Raw genomic sequence first — 22,329 nt, forward strand, 5'->3', positions numbered from 1 at the left:
TACCCTCTAGTTTTTACACATGTGGGTATTTAAGATAAATATCTACAAACACTATCCATCTATAGTCCCTACAAACTGGTGTCGTGTTGGTTCGAGAGCTTTATAGGACTCAAAAATACCACGATACTTCCACAAGAAAGTGTGATGGCAAATGATCATGATGTAACTGTCTTGTGGAGTTTGGCAAGGTTGACGGAATGCCCGTTTATAATTTCAAAATAAGTTGCTGATTTGCTAATCGAATACGCAGGGTTACTTCACAATATTTTGACGATACACACAAGTTATATTTTTGTAGCGTATCTGTGATGTTCGTTGTGTATTTGATACGCTTGGATTTTATTTTACTGCATATTTCTGCATTTCTGATGCGTATTTTACGCAGATACGCAGCTTATCTGGAGCTCTGTCGATTGTGTATATACTGTCTGTAGGCTGATTGTTCTTATTACATTTATTAGTTGTTTATACCATCCTCGGAGGTGTGCGAAGAGAGATGTAAACGCGACGCGCAATACAGCGTAAAGGATTTTTAAAAAGGGTGTATACATAAGATTTCATGGTAGACACTCTGTTAAAATATATTTCGTTGTGGTTTATCCACAATTTTATGTACCAGTGTCACTCGAAAATCCAAAACATAATCATATGTCGTTAGGAAAAGTGTTTTCGAAAAACCGGAACTTAACTGAGCTTCGCCCTCTAGCGTTCTCGGATCAAACTAAAATTCCAAAGTCATGTTGGCCTCTTCTGTGTCGCGATTTTCGTTACTCTTACGGGTATATTTTGACTCATCGCACTATTCAATCACAACCTGACGATTTCCTTACAGCGAAACAATTAATTCATATGAATTATACTGTCATTTATTGCCCTTCGGGATTTAATAATGTATAATTTCATCAGTGTCAGCAAACCTTGAAGGACGTGCAATACCGGTATCTGTTCAGACCAAGTTTGTTTTATCGATAACACCGTGATGATATTGACAACCAAGACATATTATGTGATCTAACTTCCGATTTTAAATAGGAGTGAATCATAACGGTGTTTGTAGGGTGCATGAGTGCAATTCCTGATCAAGGCCTAACTCTGAACATATGAACACTGCAAAGTGATGTCTTTTATCAGTTTAGATCTATGCCATGTTGTAATCGTAATGGAACAGAATTTACGAAAAATCAAAATCGTGTTGATGATACTTTGTCAAAACAAATCTGTATCTAATTGTGTACACATTCATTTACCCCTTATGTACCTGACATGTTTGATGCTGTCGATATAGCGACACTCGAGTGTTGCTATATCAACATCATTATTATTTGAATAATAGGTAGGTGGACAGGTGTGATTATATGGAATCTGCAGAAATATGTTTGCCACAAAATTAGTATCATACAAAGTAGATACATCTAAAAATGAAGTTAGTATCAGAAAATACATGAAATAGTTGGCAAACATAATCTGCAGCAGCTCCAGTGGTTAAACCATGAAATTAAAAGTGTCAGAGAACCAAGCAACTTGTGCACCTCCCTTGCCGAAGTGGCAGAAAGTTTCCACTAAAATGCATTCTTGCTCTATTTGAATTGTTTATGTTCACTTCATACTAAACCTATGTTTTGCAGGGGGGCAGTCCCAGCACTACAGGGAGATGTCTTGGTGCTGTCATTTCCAGAAATTATTCCACTGGAGGTAAGATCTGATTTTGTGTTTAGTAATTGCAATTGCCATGATTGCAGTTTTTCAATAATTTGAAAAAATGAACATATCTTAAAAATGTGCATGTTTTAAGATGCAGTTGCTGTAGCAATTCTTTATCTCATTATTTTTGTTCTGTCAAGTGCAGATTTTACTTGTTGGCTACTTTTCATCTCCAGAGGAACTTGACCTGGTTGTGGTGGGATCTGGACCGGGAGGGTATGTGGCAGCAGTCAAGGCAGCCCAACTTGGCCTCAAGGTTTGTAGAGGAGTTGATGATGTACCTGTTTCCTCCAGTCATTGTTCCTGTTCTGTATGGAGAGCTTTCATAAGGATTTTCCCTTCATTACACAACATATATCAAAAGTGATGACGGTTAGCAAGTTTAAAAAACAATACTTCAATGATTTCATGGAGCACTTCATGGACTTTCCGACCTGAAACACCACATGGCTATCACAGTGGAATGTCCTCCTGCATACATCACGAAACAACCTATTTGTCTCGTGGATAGCTTTTACCCCGCATAGTTGTACATAAGGCAAGGAAAGGCTTTTCATAGCCTACAGGATTTCAGTAACAAGACAATTTCGTAAATGTATACGGGACAGGTGATAAGGTCTGAGGTCTGCATCACTTCAGGTTTTCTTGCCACATTAAAGCGGACATGCCATGACATAACTGGAATACTGTTCAAAGGGACATTTAACCTACCTCACTCACTCACTCACTCATTCACTCACCCACTCACCCATGCACCCACTCACTCAACATGATTCAAGCATATGTGCGTACTGTGTCCATAAAATTCATGTTCTGGGAATCAAACCACGGACTTTCTGATCTGATGTCAGATGTTGTGTCCATGTGACAAGGTAAAGATGTCCCCTGTGGGATGACTCCATGCCCAGCTAAATACACAATGAATAAAACCTGTGTGCAGTCCAGGTAAGAATATGGGCCCCTAGAACTTAAACATGAAGAATAAAAGATAGATAGATAGATAGATAGATAGATAGATAGATGTATAAACAGTCAAAGGGAGACAATTAGGTTTCATTGGATTTTCAGTATTTATCTCCCCTTTATCATTGTTTTGTTATGCTTGATCATTCTTATGCTGTTGTTTAACCTGAACTTGTGATTTTCTGGGAAACCATGATAGTTCTACTTATATTAAAAAAATCTATTCTGCTGTCTATATAATGACGTGACTTTCTATGGAAGTGTCCTCATATCTTAACAGATATCTTATCATATCAGATATAAAGACCAAACATCTCAGATCAAGATGGAGCATTTGTGTTTATATCGTTTTTCCAGCTTGGATATTGCTTGTGTAAACGAAGGAGATGGCGGTCTTGGAATAAACATAACTAAACGTGCTAGAGTATTCTTGTTTATTGTGATTTCAGACCGGGTGTGTGGAGAAGAACGAGACGTACGGAGGAACATGTCTGAATGTTGGCTGTATTCCATCCAAGGCCCTCCTCAACAACTCCCACTTCTACGCCATGGCCAACACCAAGGACCTGGAAGGAAGAGGGATAGAGTGTAGGTTACTAGGTGTTTTCTGTGTGCAGGCTTCTCAGACCACACGTTGTGATTCCATTGTTGGAATAGATCCCTAGCAACCTAGCATGCCCAGAGGTGACTCACGGTTTGGGTGGTCAGACCTGGTGATTTGGTAGATCGTGTGGCATGGCATCTACTGTTGCTCATAATATCAATCACTGGAGTGTCTTGTGGAGACATGATCATTCACAGGCCTTTTTGATATAGTTGGAATATTGTTTAGTAAAGCATTAAGCACAATAATGTTTTTAAATATTTATTGGTAGTGGAAATAGTTTTGTAGAATGTACCAGTTATTTGATACTGATCTATATAGAAAGCCTCTTAATACAGGCGTCTGCCCGGAGAGCAGAAAGAAGGTGGTTCGATCCCCTGTCCTCGTCATACCAAGAGACTATCCTGTCTGGCACTCGGGGATAAAAGTGGAGTCAGTATAATGTGTCTGATAGGGGTATTCAGGTTCAACTACTGTGTGTATGGTATCTCATAGAAACTAGCGTAAGTCCGGATTAATACAAGCATCCACACATGCATGCAGATCCTGGGGTTCGTGAAATAATCTTGAACACAATGTTAAACCTCGTCTGACCTACCTCTTAATGCAGCATTTCAAATGAAGACTCAGTGTGTCCTAGTCAAATAAAAGCAAACTGGTTGACAATTAACTAAACAAGGTCAGGATTGACAGGATAGCTTGTGGAGTTTGCAGTCTGATTCTTACGTTGACAAGTTTTGGGGAGTTTTTAAGTGAACATGTTTGGTGCAGATGTAATATCGTCCCTGGTACCTAAACTTTCAGAGTCACACAATATATTGTTTACTGGAGTGCTAACAGTTGTGTAACCATAGTAACATCATACACTCATTAAAACAGGTGATGGAGTCCGGCTGAACCTGGAAAAAATGATGTCCGTAAAGTCCAGTGCGGTGAAGGCGCTCACTGGTGGTATAGCTCATCTCTTCAACAAGAACAAGGTGAGGAGGACAGTTGTTTCACTGATGATGAAACACACAGTTGTGCCACAAGTGATGCTTTTTATACAGTGTTGTCACACTTATACTGAAACACTGATCTCCAAACACAGCAAATGAGATTCGAACCTGTACAATGACACTATTGTGTTTGACAGTTGTTACACTCATGATGAGACACACAGTTGTGCCACACGTGATGCTTTATATACAGTGTTGTCACACTTATATGAAACACTGATCTCCAAACACAGCAAATGAGATTTGAACCTGTACAATGACTCTATTGTGTTTGACAGTTGTTACACTCATGATGAAACACACAGTTGTGCCACACGTGATGCTTTATATACAGTATTGTCACACTTATACTGAAACACTCATCTCCAAACACAGCAAATGAGATTTGAACCTGTACAATGACACTTTTGTGTTTGACAACCTCCTGCCGAAATACTCACAACAACTGAGTTTGATTTTTGTGGCCAATGTGCCAAATGTTAAAAAAAATGGAATATGTGTTTCTCAAAGTGTTTCAGTATATTTTTACTTTATCTTGTCATTTTTAGAAAAAAATATATCAAGAGTTTCTATTCATACTTATTATTATTTGTTTATACATATAATTGCTGTGTACTTGACATCATAGGTACCGACCAATGATGACTCTCAATTTGTTCCAGAGGCTCAAATCACAGCAGCCATATTAAAAAACGTATGTTTTACCTTACCTGACACTACACAGTACTTTAGCCTCCCTTCCTTAACAAACAGACAGTGCTGGAACAGAGAGACAGTTGAAACAGACTATAGCCCATGCCCTGATACCCTGGAGTTATTCACCCATATTCTTCCCTGTCTGCCTTATAGTGTTTCTTTCATTATTCTCAGTTTTCTTGACGTTTTTGGTGGTGATCATCCTGTATATCCATCTCCTGACAATATATTCCACCTTTCTGCAGTATATTTCTGCTTTTAGCTGTTTATTTACACAATTTAAGGCAGCCACGTAACTCAGCTGATCTTTGCCCCTTGGTTGCCATCTTGAATATAACAGTTGTGCTTTCTAATGCAATTTTTGTTGTAGGCTTTGGAAATATTAGTCAATCTCTCATTTATTTTCTTGTAGTTGACCATCTGTTAACATAGTTCTGTTATTTAGGTATTTATGGTTTTGTGTCCTGGTTGGCACTCTACACACTGAGGTTGTGTTTGGATCTGGGGTTCGCCATGTTTTCCAGGAACATGTTTAGGTCTTTTATGCCAGTAAACTTATATACAGTGTTTAACTTTTTTCCAAATGTATTCCATGTGATGCGAATTTGTGTAAATGTCCCATGAGGGAGAAAGACTCATCACCTTTGCCCATCTTGCCGCCCACCTTGTAGTTTTGTAATTTAATGGCCTGTATGCTCTGATTTATCAATTGAGGATGTTACGTATTACAGAGAGGGTCTTCTTCAGACCTCTCCTCCTCCTCCGAGTTATTATCTTCGCCTCCCCCAACGACCTCAGCTCACTGTCTTGATGACCTGGGTGTCGTTGTACAAGATGACCTCAGCTTAGACTGTCAGTCTATGTTAAGGTGTGGGAGTTATGATCACCTCCTGCTAAGATTGCTTTATACAACGGCACCCTGCCCCTGCTTCAACTTAACACCAGTTTCACCAGCGACTGACAGTTGCCGGATCACCGTCATGTGCCTTTTCTGAAACCTTTTCTTGATGGTCGGCTCATTCCCTCTGCCACTTGCGATCACCTGATGACCACCCTGCAAGTACTGTCGCCTCTACCGCCTCGTGCACATGATCACTTGCGCCAGGACCAATCGCAACGCCTCCTCCACTTCAGGATGACCAGGCGCCTTGGGCCCTCAACTGTGCCATGCTCTTACAGCGGTCAGCGCTAAGATAGATTTTCTTCTCAAGTCAGGCGTCGCCTAACATCTCCCCTGCTCTCCATTGGCACAGTGATCGTCACCACTCTGATGACAATGGGACTTTGTTACAGATCATGATGAAACATCCCTGATAGGAAACTGACCCCAGCAGAGATGTCCATCTGGCTGGTGGATCATCTCCCCAGTGCTTCACAAGGACAAGGCCCCCCCCCCACCCCCTAGGTGGAGCACAGCATCACAGACTCCGCCACATGGCCGGCTGGAGGCCGATATCTTCCGTTCTCTTGACGATGCTTTAGCTGACCTTCAGGTTTTGGCCTTCCATCCAGTTGCTTCATTTTAGAAGGAACATTATCCTATCCATTCTTTTTATTTCACCGACGCCTCTCCCCCAAGCTTCAAGGCCACCCACCATCTGTTGGCATTTCCTCCAGGAAACCGTGTCTGGTCTGTGGACTCCAGACGAACACCCCTGGCACATCAACAGTCAGGAGATGGAAGTCTTCATCAGGGCCATTCGTAATGGGCAAGAGATCCTACGCAGCACCAATCAGCTGCTGCCACTCCACAGTGGTTTCTTACATCAACATGTTTCTTCTCAAAAATATTTGGGGGGCAAGGGTGGCCCAGTTGTCTAAGGCGCCCCGATTTGCTGTGCAGAGTTGCGTCCCTGGACACGCCAGAAACCTATGATTGTGGGTTCGAATCCCGGTTCGCCCCGATTATGTTTCTAGGTTTGTCAGCACCATACCTGTGCTCGTGGGTTTCACCGAAATGGTAAACGTCTGAGACCTGCATCGGCTTTCCTCTCACATTAAGCTGACACGCCGTGATATAACTGGAATACTGTTAAAAGCGGGGTTAAACCCAACTCACTCACTCATTCACTCACTTTTAGTGTGTTTTATTGAAGTTATTTAAAAAATATTGGCTGTCTTTGTTGACTACATATTCAGGTGAGCTACAGTGCTGTGGCACAATTTGGGTTAGGTTTGACTGATCAAGTTCAGTTGTGACCAGTGATTGAAATTGATTTTGGCACTGATTTTGTGCTTGTTTAGTCAGCAAGGATTAAAAGTTGGGTATCTTTGTTTTCCAGGTGACCCAGTTTCGTGGTTTCGGCAAGGTGACAGGACCAAATGAGGTGACAGTTGTGAAGAGTGATGGCACAGAGGAGACCGTTGCCACCAAGAATATTCTCATTGCCACTGGGTCAGAGGTCACACCATTCCCAGGCATAGAGGTCAGTAACTAGTAGTGGTGGGATGATACACTGATGCAACGGTGGATCGCGATTATATATACTTCTCGATACAAGTATCGATCACAGTCGCACACTTAGGCAAAAATATCGATTCTGACCTTAAATGTTTAGTTTAAAAACTGTTCCACTAAACACTGATCAGTAGTGCAAGTTAATAGTGAAAACATAAATATTTTCATTTGTTGTGCCATACTTGACCTTGCCAACTGTTAATCGTCAGTGTGCCAGGTATTTGACCATCCTGTCTATGAAAACAATTGCTCACGCACCACAGATAAGAGCACATGCAAGTATCGGGATACATACCGGATAGTGAGTAAGGTATCGCGATACATATTGGATCTCACAGTTGGTGTATCGTCCCAGCCCTAGTAACTAGGCAAAATATAAATAACACGTTTATGCAATGTCAGGATATTATATGGAAAGTGTGTTATGGAAAGCATTCAGAGCTTGCTCTCTGACTGTATATTATAAATGTTGATAATTAGACATTATCAGAGCTTCATTTGAAAATATTGCAGAGGAAAAGTAAGTTTAATGTTAACATGATGAATTTAAGAGCAACAGGTTTAAGAGAGAAGAGCTTGTATTTGTTTAATGCCACACTTGGCAATAATCCAGCTCTATGATACCAGTCTGTAAGTAAGTGAGTAGTTAGTTGCTGGGGACCTATTTTAACCTGGAATCCCAACGGTACAACCAGCATAGGTTGATGGGGACCTATTCTAACCTGGAATCCCCACAGTACAACCAGCATAGGTTGATGTGGACCTATTCTAACCTGGAATCCCCATAGTACAACCATCATAGTTTGAAGGGGACCTATTCTAACCTGGAATCCCCATGGTACGACCAGCTCAGGTTGATGGGGACCTATCCTAACCTGGAATCCCCACAGTACAACCAGCATAGATTGATGGGGACCTATTCTAACCTGGAATCCCTATGGTAAAACCAGCATTAGTTGATGGGGACCTATTCTAACCTGGAATCCCCATAGTACAACCATCATAGTTTGAAGGGGACCTATTCTAACCTGGAATCCCCATGGTGAGACCAGCATAGGTCAGTGGGTACCCATCCTAAACCAGAATCCCCATGGTGAGACCAGCATAGGTCAGTGGGTACCCATCCTAAACCAGAATCCCCATGGTGAGACCAGCATAGGTCAGTGGATACCCATCCTAAACCAGAATCCCCATGGTGAGACCAGCATAGTTCAGTGGGTACCTATCCTAAACCAGAATCCCCATGGTGAGACCAGCATAGGTCAGTGGGTACCCATCCTAAACCAGAATCCCCATGGTGAGACCAGCACAGGTCAGTGGGTACCCATCCTACACCAGAATCCCCATGGTGAGACCAGCACAAGTCAGTGGGTACCCATCCTAAACCAGAATCCCCATGGTGAGACCAGCATAAGTCAGTGGGTACCTATCCTAAACCAGAATCCCCATGGTGAGACCAGCACAGGTCAGTGGGTACCCATCCTAAACCAGAATCCCCATGGTGAGACCAGCAAAAGTTATTGGGTACCTATCCTAAACCAGAATCCCCATGGTGAGACCAGCAAAGGTCAGTGGGTACCTATCCTAAACCAGAATCCCCATGGTGAGACCAGCATAGGTCAGTGGGTACCCATCCTAAACCAGAATCCCCATGGTGAGACCAGCACAGGTCAGTGGGTACCCATCCTAAACCAGAATCCCCATGGAGAGACCAGCAAAAGTTAGTGGGTACCTATCCTAAACCAGAATCCCCATGGTGAGACCAGCACAGGTCAGTGGGTACCTATCCTAAACCAGAATCCCCATGGTGAGACCAGCATAGGTCAGTGGGTACCCATCCTAAACCAGAATCCCCATGGTGAGACCAGCATAGGTCAGTGGGTACCCATCCTAAACCAGAATCCCCATGGTGAGACTAGCAAAGGTCAGTGGGTACCTATCCTAAACCAGAATCCCCATGGTGAGACCAGCACAGGTCAGTGGGTACCTATCCTAAACCAGAATCCTCATGGTGAGACCAGCATAGGTCAGTGGGTACCCATCCTAAACCAGAATCCCCATGGTGAGACTAGCATAGGTCAGTGGGTACCCATCCTAAACCAGAATCCCCATGGTGAGACTAGCATAGGTCAGTGGGTACCCATCCTAAACCAGAATCCCCATGGTGAGACTAGCATAGGTCAGTGGGTACCCATCCTAAACCAGAATCCCCATGGTGAGACCAGCAAAGGTCAGTGGGTACCTATCCTAAACCAGAATCCCTCTAGGAGGAAACCGAGAAAACAAACATATAATTGATGATGTTTAGAGGAAATTCATTTATGAACATATCCAGAAATATATTTTTTTCTCTTCTGAAACCAAATTTCATCATGTCCTGTTATTTATTTCCGTTTTAAAAGGACATGATTAGTTAATTAAAGATGGTACATTATCAATCAGATTCAAGTCAAGTGTTAGCGTTTGACAAGGTCTTGGGAATATGAAGTGCGCACGTTGTGTGTGCTACTGCGAGGAATCTATGTGCACAGGATGATTTAATGAGGATAACATCAGCGTGCAGTAATCTTCCTGGTGTCAGCCTGTTGGCATGTAATCTGTGCATCTTGTTTGGGAACAATGCACATTTGTATGTTTGTTGTGAGAGTTAATAAGGAAATAAAACCTTCATTTTCCTTACTGCTTTACAACAGGTTTAGATACAAAGTTTAACAGCTTCTACTTGATTATAGCTGTAGTGTCTCCAAACACAAGGAAATTGGCATGGATTGGTGTTGGAGATATTGGTTTGAACTTGTGGGCGTATATTTGAACTTGTGAACACAATAGAAAGTCCACCTCTTTCAAGTTTCAGGTTTATGTCCCGGCCAGCAAGTTTTTTGGCATTTACACCATGTACACAATTATGATGGAATGATGTTTTAGTTTCCTCCTCTGTAACGTGAACAGCTGCTTGTACCGTGAACAACTGCTTGTAAAGTGAACAGCTGCTTGTTACGTGAACAGCTGCTTGTAATGTGAACAGCTGCTTGTAACTTGAACAGCTGCTTGTAACATGCTCAGCTGCTTGTAACGTGAATAGCTGCCTGTAACATGAACAGCTGTTTGTAATGTAAACAGCTGCTTATAACGTGAACAGCTACTTGTAATGTGAATAGCTGCCTGTAACGTGAACAGCTGCTTGTAACATGAACAGCTGCCTGTAACGTGAACAGCTGCTTGTAACGTGAACAGCTGCCTGTAATGTGAACAGCTGCTTGTAATGGAACAGCTGCTTGTAACATGCTCAGCTGCTTGTAACGTGAACAGCTGCTTGTAACGTAAACAGCTGCTTGTAACGTGAACAGCTGCTTGTAACATGAACATTTGCTTGTAACGTGAACAGCTGCCTGTAATGTGAACAGCTGCTTGTAATGGAACAGCTGCTTGTAACATGCTCAGCTGCTTGTAACGTGAACAGCTGCATGTAACGTGAACAGCTGCTTGTAACGTGAACAGCTGCTTGTAACATGAACACCTGCTTGTAACATGAACACCTGCTTGTAACATGAACACCTGTTTGGTAACATGAACACCTGTAATGTGAACAGCTGCTTGTAACGTGAACAGTTGCTTGGATACTACAAGGTTCTTATGGGTGGCCCAGTTGTGTAAGGTGCTGCAATCCGCCATGCAGAGTTGCATCCCTAGGGCATGCCAGAAGCCTATGATCATGGGTTCAAATCCTGATTCGCTCCGATTTTATTCCAAGGTTGTCAGCACCATATCCATGGACCTGGGTTTCACCAAAGTGGTAAACTTCTGAGACCTGCATCACTTCAGGTATTCCTTCCACATTAAGCTGACATGCTGTGATATGACTGGAATGCTGTTCAATGCCGCTTTGAACCATCTCAGTCAACAAAGAGGGGGCACGGGTGGCCCAGTCATTTAAGGCGCCGTGATTCGCTGTGCAGAGTTGGGTCCCTTGGGCACGCCAGAAACCTATGATTGTGGGTTCGAATCCCGGTTCGCCCCGATTATGTTTCTAGGTTTGTCAGCACCATACGAAGTGGTAAACTTCTGAGACCTGCATCACTTCAGGTATTCCTTCCACATTAAGCTGACATGCTGTGATATGACTGGAATGCTGTTCAAAGCGGCATTGAACCTACCACTCACTCACTCACTCTTTGTATCAACAATTTCTCTTTGCATTCTACAAATTTAGCAACTGTATGATTATTATGTTATTGTAGATCGATGAGGAGCAGATTGTGTCATCAACAGGTGCCCTTTCACTGAAGAAAGTACCTGAGAAACTCGTCCTCATTGGAGCTGGTGTAATCGGAGTTGAACTGGTAAGAGAGACAACATCTTGAAACATTTATAAGTAATACATTCTAATGCTTTGAAAGAAGGTATGTTTCAAAGTGGACACTGCCTTTTTCTTGTTTTAAGTTGTTGATAATCGAAATTTGATGTGTTCAAGTTTGGATCATGGTGGGGGTGTGAACAGAGCACTTGTAAATAGTCTGTAACTATTTGACACAGTGTTAAACTGAAATAGCCTTTACTGTATACCACAGTTCCATCATGTCATCATGATTCACATATTGGGTTGTTGGGTAGCTAGGGGCTGAAATATCCCATACTTGATGCCGCAGTTCCATCTCATCGTCATGATTCACATTTTGGAAGTCTTATTGTGTACCGCAGTCCCATTACATCATCATGATTCACATATCAGGTTCTTGCATAGCAAGGCCCTGAAATAAGCCTTTTTGTATACCACAGACCCATTACATCATCATGATTCACATATCAGGTTGTTGCATAGCAAGGCCCTGAAATAAGCCTTTTTGTATACCACAGTCCTATTACATCGTCATGATTCACATATCAGGTTGTTGCATAGCAAGGCCCTGAAATAAGCCTTTTTGTATACCACAGTCCTATTACATCGTCATGATTCACATATCAGGTTGTTGCATAGCAAGGCCCTGAAATACCGGGTAAGCCTTTTTGTATACCACTGTCCTATTATATCATCATGATTAACATATCAGGTTGTTGCATAGCAAGGCCCTGAAATAAGCCTGAAACAGTCTCATTACATCATCATGATTCACATATTGGGTTGTTTGGTAGCACAACACACATACACACTCACAACACACAGTATCCTAGATTGGTTGTATTGCAGGGCTCTGTGTGGCAGCGACTGGGAGCGCAGGTGACCTGTGTAGAGTTCCTGGGGCATGTCGGTGGTCTTGGTATCGACATGGAGATCTCGAAGAACTTCCAGAAAATCCTCACCAAGCAGGGCATGAAGTTCATGCTGAACACCAAGGTCACCGGTGCCACCAAGTCAGGCGGAAACGTCATCGTCAATGTCGAGGGAGCCAAGGATGGCAAGACACAAGAGGTAGGTTTAGGATGCAGATTGAACAGTAACCATGGTAACAATAACTCATGCACATTACTGCCCATACTGTTGCGATGGCAAATGTTCTTAAGGATTGACTTTGTATTATTTTCGGTTTATTGAGGTATGAATCGAAAAAACGATGGGCAAACTGTATGAATCGGCATAGTAACCGCCAGATTCAAACATTACTTCCCTGAAAACAGGAAAACACAGTTGGAAAAATGCTAGTTAGAAATGAAACCCGAAGACATGAAAGTTGAACCGAGGCGAGAAGAAAAAACACAGGCGAGCGAGCCTGCACGTTTGCTGTTTCATTCATTCTTGGCCTTCAGTTTCAAAGGGTAGTTTGGACAATGAATATGCATGAATGTCGCTAAATGTCCTGTGCATGGCGAAACACATGAGCAGAAAGTGTAATATTGGGATTCCCCGACATTCCGTAGTAACAAAAGTAGTGCACCTCGGTGGACGTGGCTTCATTTTTTGCATTCATTGGGAAATGAATGCAATAACACGTGACCAATTCAGCTAATCAGAATGCAGGATTCTCTTTCTGATTAAATCCTCCTTGGGGCACTTATTGCATTTTCCTTGCTCAAGAAAATCTACATGACATAGTTGTAACCATTTTCCTTAATAAAAAATGTTACCACACAAAAAACTTCGTTTTTGTATGATATACGACCACCCTTACGGGGCCTCACCACCAACGGCGCCTCACGCCAGGGGGAGCAACTCTCACCCAAATCACTTTCCTTATGTCATCTGTAAGAGACAGACGTGTTGATTTTTCACACAAGACAAAATAAGAGAAATCTATCGTTCGACAAGAACCATGGCTGACCAAACTGTATGTATGGTACATTTCTTTCAACAGCATTGGACTACAATTTTTTCCTTTACAAAACCCAAGGTGGTGTGTTAATTTATAAACTACACTTACCTTTTTTACGGGTTTTACACCTTAGCGCGTAACACGCCCCTTTGGTGTTTTAGTTAAACTACGACATTGGCTATTAGTATCGCGTTACAAATCGCATTCTACATTACGCCTTTGCTTCTAGTTTCACAATTTATGCACGTATTTTTCCGATCTTTATATCGCACTGATACACGTTAATACCCTTCCCGCCCACCTCAGAAATTACGGTCTTGTTTACAAAGACCTTCAAACTGTGTACGGGTTGTTCTAAGACAGGCACGAACGCTGCCTGATATGTCTGGCGGAGGACATTGCCTTTACCCCCCAAAAGTCTATAAAGGCGGGGGTAGATATCAGATCTACTAAGACATCCCCACCCCCCCCCCCCTCCCCATCTAAAAAGGGTAAAAAACCTGCCGATATTGTCTCCCCCGCTCCCTCTCCGGGGGCCGGGGGATAAGGCTGGAGGGTCCCCGTAGTAAGCACTGCACCCTCTCCTGCACTGTCTTTGGCAGACTGTTCTGCGTTACTTAAGTCGCCGATGGCGTCGATGATGGAGGAGGTGAAGTCTCGGCTCCGGAGGAGCTACGGGCTGAGCCTTCCCCGTTGTCGGCGCCGGACGCGGCTTCGAGATCTGTGTTATGCCCGGCGTCGGCCGAGGCAGGCCACTTGATCTCGGGGACGATCCGAGACCGGGCTTCGGCTCCGGCTCGAGGTCGCTCCCCAGCGGAGGGGTGGCGGGCGCCGGCCCGTGCACTACCGACGCACAATTTTCCCTAGCGGAGCCAGACGCCTCTTCCGAGGCCGAGGCTTTCACTAGTGGATTCGTAGCCCGGAGCCAGGGGGGTTCCCTTTGTCTCGGGGACGATCCGAGACCGAGCTTCGGCTCCGGCTCGAGGTCGCTCCCAAGCGTAGTGGTGGCGGGCGCCGGCCCGTGCACCACCGACGCACAATTTTCCCTAGCGGAGCCAGACGCCTCTTCCGAGGCCGAGGCTTCCACTAGTGGATACCTGCCCTGGAGCAAGGTTGGTTCCCTTTGTCTCGGGGACGATCCGAGACCGAGCTTCGGCTCTGGCTCGCGGTCGATCCCCAGCGTAGTGGTGGCGGGCGCCGGCTAGGCCCGTGCACTACCGACGCACAACTTTCCCTAGCGGAGCCAGACGCCTCTTCCGAGGCCGAGGCTTCCACTAGTGGATACCTAGCCCGGTGCCAGGTGGGTTCCCTTGAACCTCCGGCACCTCGGCACCGGGACTCGGCATCGGGCCGGGTGCAGAGGCACGTGCGGGACAGGATTGTCCAGGTACTGCCTCAGGTGGCTGCGCCCATGCCAGAGTCGGAGACACCCAACTTGACTAAGGTCAAGCAGGGCCGGCTGTTGCCCCCCCTTTCCCGCGTGCGGTGCGGAGTTGAAGGCTGCTTACATATGCTTCGAGGAGCAATATCATAATGCATGCCAACAGCTCCGTGTGTCCGTACACTCCGCGTATCTGTCGGCTGTACAGAGGGAGTTAGCGGGAGAGGGGCCGGTCGACTCTTCGGAGTTGGCCGCGCAACTAACGGAAGTTCAGTTATCTTACGCGGGACGCTATTCGTAGCTGTGCCTCGCAGATGATGTGCGCTGTTATGGGCATGCGCAGGCGGTGGATGTCGGTATCTAAATACTCGACTTACACATGCCAAGACTTACTTGCTTTGCCGTATAAGAGGGTGCCACCCTCTTCCCTGGGGCTCAGCAGGTGGTCCGAGAGGCCGCTCAATGGTATACTTCCATCAAAGACTCATGAGGCCATGTTGGAGGTACCAAGCGTTAAAACCGCGTAAGCGGGCCTCTCCAATTGTCCCCCCCCTACGCTAACGCACGGGTCAGACGTCCACACCTGCTTGGAAGCCGCCGCTTCCTTCAGGTATAAGGGCGCCGGGAGGAGCAAGAGAGGCACGGGCCGGGGCAAGGCAGCTGGTCGAGACCAACAGCTTATTCGCGGGGCTGGGAACGATGGGTTCCCATTAGCGCCCGAAGAGCCCCGGGTGAACCCACAGTCGCAAGTTATCGAACTGCCGACAGCCGGGGTTCACTGCCTCCAGCCGGATGTCCCCGTAGGCGGCCGACTGGCTCTATTCCTGAAGGAATCGGAGACAGTTACATCACAATCCCCGGACCCCGTCCATTTTAAGGGATGGCCATTTGCCTCGGTGGAAACATCATCCGCCCCTCCCCTTCTCCGGGATAAAGCACACTCCGGTGCCTGCTACCCGAGAGAAGGCGGAATTCCTCCGTGCCGAGGTCGACGCACTTATGAAAGCTGCGATCGAACCGGGTCCCGAGGGACAGGAAAGCGAGGGCTTCTACTCGACTTGTTTCCTAGTCACCAAACAGTGATCTCACCTGTCGAGACAGGAGAATGGCTAACGTCAATAGACTTAAATACGCCTATCTCCACATACCAATACACCCCGAGTTCAAGAAATACCTGAGGTTTTCTTTCGACGGGAGGTGTTATCAGTTCAGGGTTCTACCATTCGGGATCTTCACGGCCCCGAGGGTGTTCACCAAGCTGATGTTGAGTCCCGCCCAAGTGGCCAGGTCAAAAGGTCGGTTCTGCCATCCGTACCTCGACGACTGGTTACTAAGAGCTCTATCGCAATCCCTGAGTCAGATAGCTACACAACAAGTGATAGATATTCTGATCACGCTAGGGTGGATGGTCAGTCTCAAGAAGTCAGATCTGAGCCCCACTCAGAATCTAGTCTTCCTAGTGGCTAATTTCAACACGGTGAGAGGACGTGTATCTCTGTCACAAGATATCAAGTCCCTTAAGCGCAAGTCACACTGCTCGTACATAGCTCCAGTTACTGGACAACATGGCGGCGACAGTGGATTTGGTCTGGCGGGGCGCTTGAGAATGAGTCCCATTCAACAAGCACTCTGTCGAATTTGGGCGAACTCGGAAGATCTCGAGACTGTGCTCGAGACTCCGTATTGGCTCATTACACACCTCCAGTGGTGGACCGAGGTCGGGAATCTGTCCCGGGGGCTCCCCCTCGACACTCCCGTTCCGTCTCTCACAGTTCAAACAGACGCGTCACTCTCCGGCTGGGGAGGCGTTCTGAATGATCACACTGCCTCGGGACTATGGTCCCAGCAGGAGATCAAACTGCATATCAATGTGCTAGAACTGAGAGCGGTCAGGTTGGTGTTTCAACGCTTCCCGGGTCTGCTTCGTGGCCAAGTGGTTCGTCTAGAGATGGACAACCAAACGGCGATGACTTACATCCGGAAGCAGGGGGGAACGGCGTCTCCGTCGCTTCGACGAAAGACGTGGCAGTTCCTACTATAGTGCGACTCTCACGATATCAGGGTGCTACCTGTTTATCTCCCGGGGGTGGACAACGTCCGTACGGACGCTCTGTCTCGCCGGATCCTTGCTCCTCACGAGTGGAGGCTCGACCCGGGGATATTCGGGATTTTCTCCCTGTTATACAGGCCGTTACAGGTGGATCTGTTTGCGTCTGTGATGAATCACCAGACACCAACGTTCTGCTCCCGAGTCCACGACCCGAGGTCGGTGGCACCGGACGCCTTCCAGCTAGATTGGACGGACAGAATTCTGTGGGCATTCCCCCCAGTACCTCTGATTTCCAAGGTCCTGTCTCAGCTAAGCACTCAGCCTGCGCGACTAATTGTGCTCCTGGCACCTCTTTAGTCGGCGCAGAGTGGGTTTCAAGTAATACTCAGGTTTCTGTGTCAGCCTCCTGTTATATTACCTTTATGACCGGACCTCCTATCCCAGAACGGGGCCCTCCACCCGAATCCCAGGATTCAATGGGGGGCTTAGCCACTGTCAGGAATCGCCTCCAGAAGAGCGGTATTCCTGCACGAGTTGCAGACACAATACTGGCTTCGCGGAGAGATTCGACAAACGTTCAGTACGATAGATAGGCCTGCTATGCGCCCTGGTGTGTCGATAGAGGGATTGCAGATTTTTTTTGATTTTTTTTTTTTTTTTTTCTGCAGATCTCGTATCCGTGATTGAGTTTCTCCAGTCGCGACTAGATGACGGCCTGGCCGCATCAACAGTCCGGGGTTACTCTACAGCTATCGCAGCTTTTCACGTCACTGTCGACGGGGCACTTCTGGGTGCACACCCATTAGTGCAGCGCTTTTTAGCAGGTGTGGACAGGATCCGACCGCCAGTCCGGCGGATCAGTCCCCCTTGGGACTTGTCAATCATTCTCGATTGGCTGTCCGGTCCTTCCTTTCGGGATCTGTCGTCTCTCTCTCTTCAGCTGTTGAGCTGGGAGACGGCGTTCCTTGTGGTGGTAACGTCCGGCAGACGGGTAGGCGACATTCGTGTTATGTCAGCCGATCCCGAAATAACTGTCTTCGATGCGGTCGATAAATATCACCGGGACAGTCAGTTTTCGACTACCGGACTCTTACCGTCAAAGGGTCGCACACGCTTCCTCGTGAACGGCTCCTATTGAGCTACCTGCTCTTTCACAGCCTTCCTCGTCGGGGACCACTGCAAGACATGCTCATGTCTTGGATGTCCGCACGACTCTTAAGGCCTATATCAGCAGAAATATTGGTGTCCGTAAGGATAACCAACTATTTTGCTGTTACGGCGGTAGGAAGGTTGGCTCACCTGCGAGTAAACAATCTATCTCGAGGTGGATAGTTTCAACCATTTGTACAGCGTATACGCTTACAGGCAGGGACCCCCCTACCAGGTTGAAGGCTCATTAGGTTAGAGCAGTGGCTGCGTCAAAAGCGTACGCCGCGGCTCTGCACATTGAGCAGATCTGCTCCGCGGCTATTTGGAGCCAGCCGAGCACGATTCATCAAACCTTACCAACTCGACAAACACTCAAGCGAGCGTACTCGGTTTGGTCAGTCAGTTCTCCGAACGGGGCAAAGTTCTAATCTCTATCCGATTGAGCATTCGAGATTTTAGACAGTCCTCCGGTTATACTGCTCGGTAATGGTCCGGGTTTTATCTTCTGCGGTCGATAAATATCAGTCCTTACTACTCGATAATACTCGTATTTTGCGCACGCGCTCCTTCGATCCACGGGGACCCTCTGGCCTAGCTCAGCGCTGGTTATGGTCTCTCGTGATCTATGCCCCTATATCACTTGTTCAAAAAAAGTGTGGGGGTGGGAGGTGTTTCGAGTTCTCAACTTATGACAAGCCTCGAAAACAGGCTTTATCATAATATATGGTCGACCACGCCCTGTCTCTAGCCCCCGCCTTTCGACGGTGGTGCCTCACGATAAGGTTGGTTCCATTTATTGAACTCAATATTTTATTCTGTTGAATAATCAAATACGATGTATTTATTTACGCCTGTTGCTGACGGATGCCACTTCCTAGATTATCTTTGGGAGTCTGTCCTGATGCAATAAGTGCCCCAAGGAGGATTTAATCAGAAAGAGAATTTTACAAACCTGTAGAGGTTATGAATTCTCTGATGAAATCCTCCTTGGGGCACGGCCACCCACCTCCCCACATTCCGTCAGCATTTGACATATGGAAAGTGATTTGGGTGAGAGTTGCTCCCCCTGGCGTGAGGCGCCGTTGGTGGTGAGGCCCCGTAAGGGTGGTCGTATATCATACAAAAACGAAGTTTTTTGTGTGGTAACATTTTTTATTAAGGAAAATGGTTACAACTATGTCATGTAGATTTTCTTGAGCAAGGAAAATGCAATAATTGCCCCAAGGAGGATTTCATCAGAGAATTCATAACCTCTACAGGTTTGTAAAAATTTCAATGAACACAATGAAAATTGAATTATTTGTTTGTGAATGCAACAGATCTGCACCATGGTGACAACTGTATTTCCTTGTGTATATAGTGTGCGCTTTTTCCCCAAATGTACAGCTGTTTGCAAGGGTGAAGACCCGTGAAGATCCAGGGTAGAATAGATCTTCAGCAACCCATGCTTGCCGTAAAACGTGACTATGCTTGTCTTAAAAGGCTACTAACGGGATCTGGTTGATGCATGTCATTGATCCCACATTGGGATGATCAATGCTCATGATATCAATCACTGGATTGTCTGGTCCAGACTCGATTATTTACAGACCGCCGTCATATAGCTGGAATATTACTAAGTGCAGCGTTAAACAACCAACCAACCAACCAACCATTACACACGCAGACCATGAGTTTTGATTACTTTGTTAATACTGGCAAAATCGTTTGTGAACTGAACACACCATCTCACAGTTATTTACAGCAGACATGATCAGATTACATCTATTGACCCCTTAAAACTATCTTTAGCTGTCAGAGAATGGATACATATAACATACATGCCATACTTTGACTTGCAATCATAGTTGTTATTGAACTATTATATGTCAACATATTGTCTTCATGATCAAAATAGCAAGCCTGTTTGAAGCCTCAAACGCTGATTAGATCAACTGTTCCATATGTGAAGAATATTCGGCAATATGCCAAAGTGCTATGCTTATGATTATTTTATTTATGCATATTTAGTAAAAGCGGCCACTAAAATAACAAGATATTAGCGTATATCCTTCCTGCTAAAAAAATTATTTCGGATGCAATTTTATTCGGATCATTGCATTAAAGTTATTTTTGGTTGTAATATTGGGTGTTTTTCAAATGAATCCCCATTAGATCTGGGAGAAATGAGTGTACAGCTGATTGCTGTTTCTGGGCTTATTTTACGAGACACACAGTAATCTTAATCTTTGCATATGAAACAAAGCCTAGCATTACAGGAAATACAACTGAAAAGAATAGACTGCATGTTTCATTCACATCTGTCCAGACCCAATGCTCGCTCACTCACTCACTCACTCACTCACTCACTCACTCACTCAATACTTGCAGCTGGAGTGTGACACGCTGTTGGTCTGCATTGGGCGACGCCCCTACACACAGGGTCTTGGGCTGGACAATCTGGGTATCCAATTGGACAGTCGGGGCCGTGTTCCGGTCAACTCCCGCTTCCAGACCTCTGTGCCGAGCATCTACGCCATCGGAGACTGTATACATGGACCTATGCTGGCTCACAAGGCAGAGGATGAGGGTAGGGTTCTCTGTGTTTGTGTAATGACAGTGTTCATGATATTGTGTGATGGCCACATATATGTTATACCTGTGGTGGAAAAAAGTTGCATTCTAATGAATGCATGTGTATTTGAGTAGGTTTTTGTGTGTAGGTCAATAGGGTAGCGTCTCCTCTAAGTTTGGGGGACAGAGTGTTTGACACTTACTAAAATGTGTCCGTGGTCCCAAGGAAATCTACTGGTCCTGTTGGATCTCTACTGGGCGTAAGTGTGCTGACTAAGAAAGGTTTAAAATCGCTGATACTTTATCATGCTCACACAAGTGAGTGTGTGTAATTGAATGAGAAAGCAGTCAAGAAGGAAGCCACTGTACCACCACACAGGGTTGTTAAGGATGCTCTTTGCTTACAGTTTAGAGTCAATCTGTTGCTGGCTTCAAAAGTCAAACTTAGATTACTTTGTTTGTCCCTAAAAGAATGACACAAGACCACCGGACCAACATTTATTTAAATTTACTTGTCCGGAAATACACTAGACTTGGTACAGCCAACCAGTGTTAATGTCGAGCACTGGGAAGTTTAAAACTATATGCCATGATAAAATAGTGGTCATGTAACATTTCAGAATTATACATTGTCTCCATCTTCTCTCTAGTGAAACCATACCCGTGTGTGTGTGTGTGTGTGTGTGTGTGTGTGTGTGTGTGTGTGTGTGTGTGTGTGTGTGTGTGTGTGTATGTGTTTTAGAGAGAGAGAGATAGAAAGAAAAAAAAGAGTATAAGGATGTGTATCATATTTTGTTACAAGTTGTATCAGGACAAACTATATTGCTACTGCCCACAAGGTCAATCCAGATGAATCTAGGCATGATCCCATTGTTACCACTGCTTCAGGTATTATCTGTGTGGAGGGTATCTTGGGTGGAGCTGTCCACATAGACTATAACTGTGTTCCATCCGTCATATACACACACCCTGAGGTGGCCTGGGTTGGCAAGACGGAGGAACAGCTCAAGGAAGAGGTAAGTATCTCGTATACACACCCTAATGTCATGTACACACACACCCTGGGGTGACCTGGGTTGGCAAGACGGAGGAACAGCTCATTGAAGAGGTAAGTATCTCGTATACACACCCTAATGTCATGTACACACACACCCTGAGGTGACCTGGGTTGGCAAGACGGAGGAACAGCTCATTGAAGAGGTAAGTATCTCGTATACACACCCTAATGTCATGTACACACACACCCTGAGGTGACCTGGGTTGGCAAGACGGAGGAACAGCTCATTGAAGAGGTAAGTATCTCGTATACACACCCTAATGTCATGTACACACACACCCTGAGGTGACCTGGGTTGGCAAGACGGAGGAACAGCTCAAGGAAGAGGTAAGTATCTCGTATACACACCCTAATGTCATGTACACACACCCTGAGGTGGCCTGGGTTGGCAAGACGGAGGAACAGCTCATTGAAGAGGTAAGTATCTCGTATACACACCCTAATGTCATATACACACACCCTGAGGTGGTCTGG

At 45.4% G+C, this 22,329-nt stretch overlaps 1 protein-coding gene across 1 annotated transcript in view; it reads left to right on the top strand.

The window, feature by feature from the left end:
* The first annotated feature begins 700 nt into the window (after positions 1-700).
* LOC139445215 (dihydrolipoyl dehydrogenase, mitochondrial-like) overlaps positions 701-22,329 on the top strand; it is a 30,960-nt gene continuing 9,331 nt past the window's right edge. The window contains exons 1-10 of the mRNA XM_071226352.1: positions 701-779; positions 1,626-1,692; positions 1,878-1,957; positions 3,114-3,252; positions 4,148-4,248; positions 7,245-7,388; positions 11,659-11,760; positions 12,606-12,827; positions 20,616-20,814; positions 21,687-21,814. Of these exons, the coding sequence (XP_071082453.1) occupies positions 738-779; positions 1,626-1,692; positions 1,878-1,957; positions 3,114-3,252; positions 4,148-4,248; positions 7,245-7,388; positions 11,659-11,760; positions 12,606-12,827; positions 20,616-20,814; positions 21,687-21,814 (1,224 nt within the window). The 5' untranslated portion in view covers positions 701-737. The remainder of the gene's footprint in view (positions 780-1,625; positions 1,693-1,877; positions 1,958-3,113; positions 3,253-4,147; positions 4,249-7,244; positions 7,389-11,658; positions 11,761-12,605; positions 12,828-20,615; positions 20,815-21,686; positions 21,815-22,329) is intronic.

The sequence above is a fragment of the Haliotis cracherodii genome, unplaced genomic scaffold (assembly GCF_022045235.1).
Source record: "Haliotis cracherodii isolate W230 unplaced genomic scaffold, xgHalCrac1.p SCAF_6, whole genome shotgun sequence".
Lineage (NCBI taxonomy): Eukaryota > Metazoa > Mollusca > Gastropoda > Lepetellida > Haliotidae > Haliotis > Haliotis cracherodii.